At 41.2% G+C, this 10,378-nt stretch overlaps 1 protein-coding gene across 1 annotated transcript in view; it reads left to right on the top strand.

Moving 5' to 3' along the window:
- Nucleotides 1-334: 334 nt before the first annotated feature.
- The window catches only part of LOC308325471 (solute carrier family 25 member 36-A-like), a 34,330-nt gene continuing 24,286 nt past the window's right edge, over nt 335-10,378 (top strand). The window contains exons 1-2 of the mRNA XM_080777966.1: nt 335-709; nt 4,383-4,550. Coding sequence (XP_080634092.1) covers nt 669-709; nt 4,383-4,550 — 209 coding nt within the window. The 5' untranslated portion in view covers nt 335-668. The remainder of the gene's footprint in view (nt 710-4,382; nt 4,551-10,378) is intronic.

The following is a 10,378-nucleotide window of genomic DNA, read 5'->3' as shown; positions in this document are numbered from 1 at the left end:
CAAAGTGTTAAGGTGCCATCAAGTGCCAAAGTTGGCACACGTGCGACGTGCTTGCCAAAGGTTGCCTACCCGGCCTAGACTAGTAACCTATATATCTGACTACATACAGACCGTATAGGACGGTTGTACGTTAACGGGTTCGTTAGTCCATTCACGACCCGGTTCATTCAATATTATCATGTGAACAGAGCGTGATGGGGAGGCGGGGGCCGGCGTGACGTCAGCGGGGCGGATCGACCAATAGGGAGGCGTGTTTGACAGCCCCTATGCTTTTACAGTATACGTACAGCTTCCCATTTTCTGTCTCACAGACTCACACTGGCTGCGGCGGCGATCATAGTTACACACAGACACACACTGATACTAGTGGAATAATACACTGCTAGACAAGCACGCGGAGCAAATCGTTGATTCTAAATATTTGACTGCTGTTTGAGTGGAAGAAAACGGATCGAGAGAGAGAGAGAGAGAGAGAGAGGGAAGGAGAGGTTTCTTCGGGGCCCTATTGGTTCGTCTCGGCACAATCGACGCTGCATTCCGACTCATCGGCACGATCTACCAATTTATTGACTGATCGATTGGCGATCGAAAGATCTGTCAGATCGAGGGGTCGGTGCGTGGTCCCCCGTCTGTCTCCTGTGTGTGTCGAAGGGACATGCTAGTGCAGAATGAGCCAGAGGGAAACACTGGTGCATCTGTTCGCAGGAGGGTGAGTGGAGCTGTCACATATTTGGTTTGTAGTAGCCCTGAAACATGTACGATTGTACGAGCGTCTGCGTCATGTGAAGTTGTGAACCATTATGATCTACACCTGCTATAGCCTTCTGTTCTGAACAAAGTGTGTGTGTGTGTGTGTGTGTGTGTGTGTGTGTGTGTGTGTGTGTGTGTGTGTGTGTGTGTGTGTTTGTGTGTATGTATGTAGAGTAGACTTATGTAAGCCAACTGTAGGCATATGTATGCATGCATGCATGCATGCATGTAATTAATTGGTTCTTAACTATAGGGTATAGGCTATATCAGCCATTTAGCTAGATAATCTGAATCCTGTGTGTCATCGTTATCAGGAATTAGTGTTCCTTATAGTGTCAAGTCATTGTTGTGTGCAGAGCCGCCCTCAGACATGGCTGGGGCTGAGGTGAAAGTGAAGCAGTCGATAGTTTACACAGTCTAGTCACTAGACTCTAGTGGTTAATGTGTAGCATCATTTTACATGCTTCATGATGATGAAAGTGCTATATTTCTGTTAAAATGTAAGTGTTAACTAGCTCCATATATTGTGATGGTAATCATTACATATACATGTGAAGGAATCCCACATTAACACGTAAATGTTAAACATGCAAACACATAAAACACAAAATAGCAGATCTACAAGCTTGTAGATCTGCTATTTTTGAATAGCTGAAGTATATAATTAGTTAAAGAGTGGTTAAACTGTTAAAATATATATTGTTGGAGACCCCCCTCAAGGACCCTTGTGGGTCCCTGGCCTGAACCCCACTTTGAGAATCATTGCGATAGAGTGTTTGTTAGGTCTCCCTGTCTCTCCAGCTCTTTAATAAACATGAACATTCATTTTCAGCTCACAGGGCACAGGATAAACAAGTGAAACAGGACGTTATGACACAATACATGAGCAGACAAATTGGAAATGGAACACCCAGAAACATATTATCTACAGCCAGTATGTAGAACTAATTGCAGCGCACAACTTTGAAGTGAAAGTTATGGTATGAACCAGTTAGACTACTAATGGGTTTGTCTTTGTCTACCGGTTTCTCTCAGTCTTATCAGCCACTAGTCAGTCTTGCTTTCCTCGACATAGCCTCCCGTATTCAATTTCAAACACATTTATCTGAGCAAATACCAATTCAGTGTTTTCTGACTCTCCGTATAATCCAAGCAGGTACAACAGGGCACATTTCTGTAAAGAAGTCCTTTATTTCCTTTCCTCCATAATACAAATTCCGATACACGCCGGCCGCAAAGTGTGTATAATTGAGTACAGAGTACTGATCTGATACTAATGTTTTAAAAATAAATGTATTATTATTATTGTTACACACACACACGCACGCACACACACACACACACACACACACACACACACACACACTCACACTCACACTCACACTCACACTCACACACACACACACGTGTACACACAGTACACACACACATGGATGGCAGGCGGCATATAGTTAGCTGAAAGTAGACCAAAGGTCGCGCCTGCCTGTCAGAATTAACGCAGCTGAACTATGCAGAGATCAACTGTGGCACACACACACACACTGCATTTATATCCATTGAAATTGATACTGCATGGCTAGGTGGCTAACCGCATGAACCCTAGCACCCTTAGGCCTGACTCACACGGTCACAACAGATTGATGTATAGCTGATGCATGAGACATATATGACTGACGCAAGCTCACAATGCATTTCCAATGGGAGTCACATGGTTTGACACAACATTTTTGTTGCCGAAAGCCATACAACACAAATGTTGTGTCAAACCATGTGACTTCCATTGGAAATGCATTGGGGCAACATGTAAACAAACCCTTTGTATACATCTAGCTTGCATCAATGTTGTATGCTAGATGCGGAGGTGTGAGTCAGGCCTTGGGCTTCACTCACATGGTCACAACAGATTCTTGTATAGCTGATGCATGAGACTTGTTTACTGATGCAAGCTCGCAATACATTTCCAATGGAAGCCACATGGTTTGACAATTTTTTTTTGTTGTATGAGGGGGAGGGTGGCAGTCGAAACACAGCCGAAATCCGTACAACAAAAAATGTTGTGTCAGCCATGACACTTACCCTTTGTTTACATCTAGCATCCAACAATGTTGTATGCTAGATGCGAAGGTGTGAGTGAGGCCTTATTCTTGAAAATATCCAATCGAAGAGTTGTGAGCTTGTAGATTGATGTTCGGTGAAGAGAATAGGGTTTGAAGGATTTTTTTTCAAATGGTAAAGTCACTTCATTTGAAGTGGTAGGGTAACTAAGTGATATTCCTTATTTGTTAACTTGAAATAAGTGTCCAATAACTACATATTACAATCAGTAATCATTGTATAGAGTGTTTGTTCAATAACATAGATTCCAATTCCGTCTGCTCATTTCTTTTGTCGTCACTTCCAGTCACTATCCTGTATCCTGCGTGAGTTCTCTATCCTGTTATCTCCACCTGCTGTGTACTGAATAGCTGGAGAGACAATGGGAGACTCATCTTACTGAACATATCAGAATCTGTAGTTAATGAATGCTTAATGTCGGCAGTGTGCTCGTACACTAAACTAAACCGGCACACAACAGGTTAATGCTGCTATATCTTATCATCACAATGTTATCATGACTTATGATCACAATCTTCCAGTTCACCTGGTTTGGCCCTCCATACACGTGGCCTTTACTCTTGTGTGTGTGTGTGTGTGTGTGTGTGTGTGTGTGTGTGTGTGTGTGTGTGTGTGTGTGTGTGTGTGTGTGTGTGTGTGTGCGCGTGCGTCCGTGCGTGTATGCGCACGCACACGATACAGTTCGCACTTCGCAGCATTCGCAGACAGCGGCACTCTCACAGATTGGCGATTGTTGTTGTGACAGAAACGGTCAAAGGGGTCATATGCTAATGGAAGTGTGTCATTGTCCCTACATGCGCCACAGCTTGGTCACATTGAGTCGGTGGCATTGTGTGAAATCAAGAATGTGATTACGTTTAAGGTCAGAGCCTAGGCAATAGATCTGATGCAGGATATAAGTAGGGCCGTCACGATTACACGAAGTTTAAGTTGACGATTGTCAAACAAATAATTGCGATTAACTTAATTTTTTGCATTGAACATTGGAACGTTACCATTTGTATTTCCATTTGCCTTTTTGGCTTGGTAATCAAACATTGCACAGGGCAGATATGACAAAGAACTTAAATATACAAATAAATCACTGATACATTTAATATTAATTAAGAAATCACACCTGTGTGAACCGAGTGGTGCAACTCCCCCCCTCCCCTCCTCCTCCTCTCTATCTCTCTCTCTCTCTCTCATTAGCAGGCAACAGTGCAGCACTGTCTCTCTCTCTCTGTTTCTGCATGGCACAACAGCGCCCCTACTGGTACTCATTATACTGGTGCTCATTAACCAACACATAGGCGGACACATAGGTTAACCACACATAGACACGGACATTGCTGTTCCTTGAAGTGGTTGCACCACTCAAGAATATATACTAAATGACTGAAATAGTTATCTAATCTACAAGCTTACAACAGCATGTATTTCGCAGCAAGGTTGTATTTCCCAGCAGTGTGATAATAGGCATGCGTGCGTGTAAAACAAGTGTTTTCAACTTTGCCCTCCCCACTCCTGTGTTCCAGATGTGGGGGTACGGTGGGAGCCATCCTGACCTGTCCTCTGGAGGTGGTGAAGACCAGGCTGCAGTCGTCCACGGTCAACCTGCTCTACTTCTCTGAGGTTCACCTCAGCACTGTCAACGGGGCCGGTGTGGCCCGCATGGCCACGCCCGGGCCCCTGCACTGCCTCAAGTGAGTATGCATGCACTGAGGTGGAAAGTGACTATAAGTACATTTACATTTACTTTAAGTACTGTACTGTCATTTTTATTTTATTTTTTACTTTACTGCTGTGTTTCCAATTGTCAGTACTTTTACCTTTACGAACTAGTTACTAGTTACTTTGTGGATTTAGATTATTATTACGAGACATACATTAACTTCAGCCCTATATACATTTTGGTCATTTAAAAATAGCCGGTTACAACAATGTGTCGTGATGCGACGTATTGTGAGCTTGTCATCAGTCTCCGACGTACTTTGACATAATTTGTTTCAGAGCTTTTACAGTTTCTACTGACTGACCCAGTAGACACTGCTGTATTTTGTGTCTTAAGTGCCACTCAGAATAGCCAAATGGCATTGATCACGCCTCCAGGTCTTAAGTTAAGTAATAAGACCTGGTACTTAAGACACACAAAATACAGCCCTTAAGTGTGTAGAACTTTATCATGAGCATTATTGACCTATGAATATAAGTTGAAAATGGATGAAGTGTTTGTAGCACGTTGCATTTAAACACACAAAAATGATATGAAGCATAATTATACAAAACAGAAAAGGAGTCAGGTCAGGGGGATAACGGCTCTTAAATAGTGTACTACACTATTTAAAAGGAGTCAGGTCAGGGGGATAACGGCTCTTAAATAGTGTACTACACTATTTAAAAGGAGTCAGGTCAGGGGGATAACGGCTCTTAAATAGTGTACTACACTATTTACGTTTTTAACTTTCTGTTAATAGAGAGGCCATATCGAGTAAGTAATATTACTTTATTGATCAGCCCAGGAAGTAAGTAATAATTTTGCCATTGATTAGTCCAGGAAGATTCTTTGTCGGTACAGTAGGAAAGCTACTCAGTGCTAACCTTTGCACCCTGCCACAGATTACTGTGTGAGGTGGAGTGTAATGACGCATAGTGTATTTTATTATTTAATGATCTGCTACAGTAATATAGTGTTGTTTCACCATCTGATCCCTCTACATGTCTACATGACATGTATAAGAATACTACATTATTATTGTTGTTGCTGCACCATACTGTTTGGGACATTTTCATTGCCCAACTGATGCCAGGTTTTTGAGTCGTAGACCACCGATTATAATTTACAAATGATGTATGTAGCAGACGATCAGCTCTTTAACCAGTGTAAGCAAGGTAAAACATTCATAGAATGCAGCGAGGTAGTGTAGTACCTCAGTAATCTAGGATCACAGGTAAACCAATGTCTGCTGCCAAGTATACATATCATTTTTGGGGGTCCTTGGCACGGAAATGTTTGAGAACTACTGATTTAGAACTTAAGGCATTTGTAGAATCAGCCTCCGGTCTTAATGGGTTAATAACAGCATAGTGTTTAATTTCACTATGTAATGTGACCGCGTCAACCATTGTTGTGATAAGTACACAATACTGTGTTATGAAGGTTAATGGGTTACGTTGCACGATGCAAATGTTACGATTTTAAAGTATTACGTTGCAGTATTGATACTTTTACTTAAGTAAAACATTTGAGTACTTTTTCCCATCACTGTCCCATACCCACAACTACCTGAAGGCTTATTTATACTTAGTTGTGTGCCCGTGTCTCATTTTCACCACAAGGACCCACAAATTGATACGTATATTTGGCAGCGGACGTCCGGCTGTGACCCGGTCACAGCCTCCTGAGAAACCAGTTAAGAAACCAGTTACATCGCGAAAAATGGGACAAGGGGCACCCGGTCTAGGGCCAGGGACAAGGGGCGCCCGGTCTAGGGCCAGGGGGGACATTGGCGTGTCGAACGAGAAGGGACAGGGCCGGGGCAAGCGCGCAGGCTAAAGATCGAGGCTGACATTAGCCTGGACGATTTTAATCCTCCGGTGCAGGGGTCGTGAATTCGGGTTCTTCAACATAAAATAGTCCTGAAGGCTGAAATGATGTGGCAGAATCTAAACGCAGCAAGAATCAATTCTGGCAGTACACTTTTTAATTAGTTAGAACAATAGCAATAATATAGCCACAGATATAGAATCTAGTCCCTTTCCTTGTGCATATAGTGTCATGTGCAGGAGAGAAATCATTTAGCAGCAGACATTATCAGTGTAAACAACACCTACTCTGGCTGACTCATCCAGTAAAGCATGTCATCACATGCACTACAGTAAGTAGGACACTTACATCTACATCAGTGGTTTTCAAACATTTTAATCTCAAATTAATAATGTATTTGAACACATAATAAAAATCTGACCCGTCTGAAGTGTTGCAGGCATGACATTTCAGTTGGAGCATGAGAATGTTGTACGTCACATGGACAGCACAGTATATTGACTGCTTCGCGAAAGCGGCATGTGGCAGTGGCACCATTGTGCGACATAGGCATAAATTCTATAATCATAATTCTATAAAACAGACATAGATTCCTTCCAGTATTTCTAGTTCAAGGAACTCCGGTCCTTGAAAAAAAAACGTGTTAAGACGAAGACCAGAGATTATAGAGTGACTTTGGTCTTTACAACTCCTCAAGAGAAACATTAACAGGGGCTCTGCTACACGTGAGGCCTTAACAGAGATATGAGATAATTATGTGGTCTGACCTTAGGACGCACATTTTTTCCACAGTCCATGTCACGTTTTAGCATGACTGCAATAGGCACTATGCACAGCAGCCATAATGGAAAGACATTGGGCCTTGTCCTTATACATCCTTCACAGGTGTTACACAGGTGCTAATGAAGGCTCTGTTCCTGCTAATGAAGGCTCTATTCCATTTAGTGTAGCACAGTGGTTCCCAAACATAAACATAAAAAATAAAATCAAGCACCCCAATAAACTTTAAGAGTGTACTTAAATGGTACCAAATGAACCGTTGATGTGTCCATTTGGTTCCATTTGGACACTCTCAAGAGTTACTCACCCATAAGGGGCCATTTGAACCCCCCCTCAAGGACCCACAAGGGACCCTCGACCACACTTTGAGACACACTGGTGTTTCCAATATGCATAATATTGATCAGCACCCTGACTCTGTTTGACCAGAATGCAACAGAGCATTAGAGTATAAGTGGAAACTTAGGGAAGCACTAAGAGAGAGGCTCACTTTCTCTCCGATATGGCTGCTGTGCAAAGACCCCACTCAATCCCAGTCATATTAAATATATATCATGGGTCCGGGACCCCTAGGGGGGCTTCAGAGTTGGGGGTAGAAGAGGAGAGTTACATAGTGCAGCTTTAAGTACAGCACTCACGTAAATGTACGTAGTTACTTTCCACCCCTGCATGTATATTAGACCAGTGGTTCTCAACCTTTTCAGGTACCCCAAATAATCATGTTTGAACTGGGGACTACCCATCCTGATAACCACTTGAGGCAATTTATGTTCGGTGGTTTGTATCCAATATCCACTGCATTTGACGGCCATGGAGCTGATTGTGGTCATGTGTAGCATGTTGTTGTCACTACACCCTTCTTCTGACCTGGTTTTACACTAAGCATATATTGTCTCTGTATTGTACAATGTAAACTTGGCCTCAACCAAACACTTTATTAGTCCACTAAAGCAAGCGTAGAGTATGTTAAGCAAGGGATAACATATGTTGTCATATGTTGTTGAGAAATAACGCCCGAAAGGATGATTAAAGACAAGGTGTTCTCGGGCTTAATTATAAGACAGCGGTCTGTTATAGAGACTAGCCCTTACCCGTTGTGAGATATTGCCCCTGCATTTTCGCATTTTTAATTCACTAATAAATTCATTATTAATTTATAATTTGTTAAATTGGAAAAGGGGCTTCGTTAAGACCTCCATATTATTATGGTCAATGCCTCTCTGTGCAAAGTGGGAGTGATTGGTGCAGGCGGTGAGGAGATATGGCAGTGTTTCTGACAGACATTCAGACAGACATTGACTGAATTATAGTATGATGATTATTCCGAAATAACCCCACTGAATTCAGCGATTGACCAATCACAATCATGCATTCAACCAAACCATGTAATAATGCAATATAACTTATACAATTGGGTTGGTTGTATTATGTTTCCCTGAAGTTAGACCTGATGGTCAAGATTCAATTCTCCCCTGAGCAAGCAGGCAGGCTCTAGTAGCTCAGCTCAATGGTAAAACAAATATCCAAATCTGGGGTAGAAGAGGAAAAGTAGGTCTTAATTGGGTTAAAACAATGTACTTCAGTACTAAAGCAATTGTACTTTGTTACTGTTCACCACTTGTTGTTGGACTATTATGAGAGTACATGCCTGCTACAATGACACAGCAAGGCTACAGTGACTGTTCCACACACATCCCATAATAGGCTGTTCATGTCAGGCTGACCTAATACCGCATTCAGCATTCTAGTCCTCCCACTCAGGATAGATATAAAACAGATCATATGACTCAACTCAACACAGCTCAAACCTTATTTATGCACATCGTCTCTGTCGGGTTGAAACCTCTTATGGATTCTTATGGTTTCGTAGCATGCATCATTTTTCAGAATTCATCTAAATCTACTGTAGTGTGATCAAGTAGGGCGTTAATGTGTGCAACAACACAAAGAGTTAGAAGATGGAGATGAGAGGTTTCCGCCTGACACCGACAACATTTTAAAACGAGCACGGCCACGTTCGACCCACAGTGCTGTGCTTTATAATACAAATAATAAATAGAGTAAAAGACGAAGCAGACAAATTGTAACATACAGTGTATTAAAGGCATAGGGAAAAGGGCAGTGATACACAATAAGGGTCCCAGGAATGCACGTTATGAGACAGTTGAAAATATAGGGCTGAGTGATCAGGGCTGTCACAATTACACATTTAAATTGGCGATTAATTGTCACACACATAATTGAGATTAACAATTATTTTTTTGTTGCATTGAACATTGATTTGCATTTCTGTTTGCCTTTTAGGCTTCGTAATGACAATTTGCACAGGGCAGATATGACAAATAACTTTAATATACAAAAAAATCAATCACTGACACGTTTAATATATTTTAAATAATTATTTCAAAAAAATGTTTCAGAAATAGTTGGACATGGACATTTTTCAACATGGAAACGATTATGCAAAAATAATTGTCATCTGAAATAGTTTCATGCCAAGGACCCCCGTATTGATATATATTTGGCCACGGACCCCGTTTGAAAAGGTTTTGTGTCTGGGACCCCAGATTTTACAAACACTTTCAAGACTTTTCAAAAGTATTCGCTATATAGCAATACCCTAAAATCTAAAATTACACTTGCTTCCCCGTTTTTTATCGTTTAAAAATTAAACAAAAATTACAAATAGACTTAAGTCTACATGGTCAACTATTGCAGGACAATGAGTTTTTGCCCACTCATTATACCCTACAACAACATAGTTTACTGTAAACACACTTGCACACCACAGAGGTTATACAGGTAAAGCAATGGGGAGAGGATTTGCTGTTTAAACATTATGAAAATTATCTTTATTCCTATAGCACTTTCATGCATCTCATTGTACAATAGAGCAAAACTAAAAACAAACAAGCAACATCAAGGTACTGAATAATACATCTCATAAGAGGCTAGTTAAAGGGATATTTCATTTAAATTTTTTTATTTTATTGTCTACTCAGGCTTTTGTGAACACCCCAGAAAGTTTTACAGTTGCTTGATTCAGTATTTAGATATTTGATTCATTTAATCCAACACACTCCCTTTCTATACAAACCCATTGTAACTTTAACCATGATGAATTAATCGAAAACACTCATCCTTGGTACTGAAGACTGAGGGGGCATTTATTTGTAATAATGTTTTTTGGGGGAAAAAATAGACCCT

Source organism: Protomyctophum bolini, assembly GCF_963924005.1.
Source record: "Protomyctophum bolini genome assembly, chromosome: 12".
Lineage (NCBI taxonomy): Eukaryota > Metazoa > Chordata > Actinopteri > Myctophiformes > Myctophidae > Protomyctophum > Protomyctophum bolini.
The sequence above is the reverse complement of the archived record's forward strand: the minus strand, read 5'-3'. Positions and strand labels throughout refer to the sequence as shown.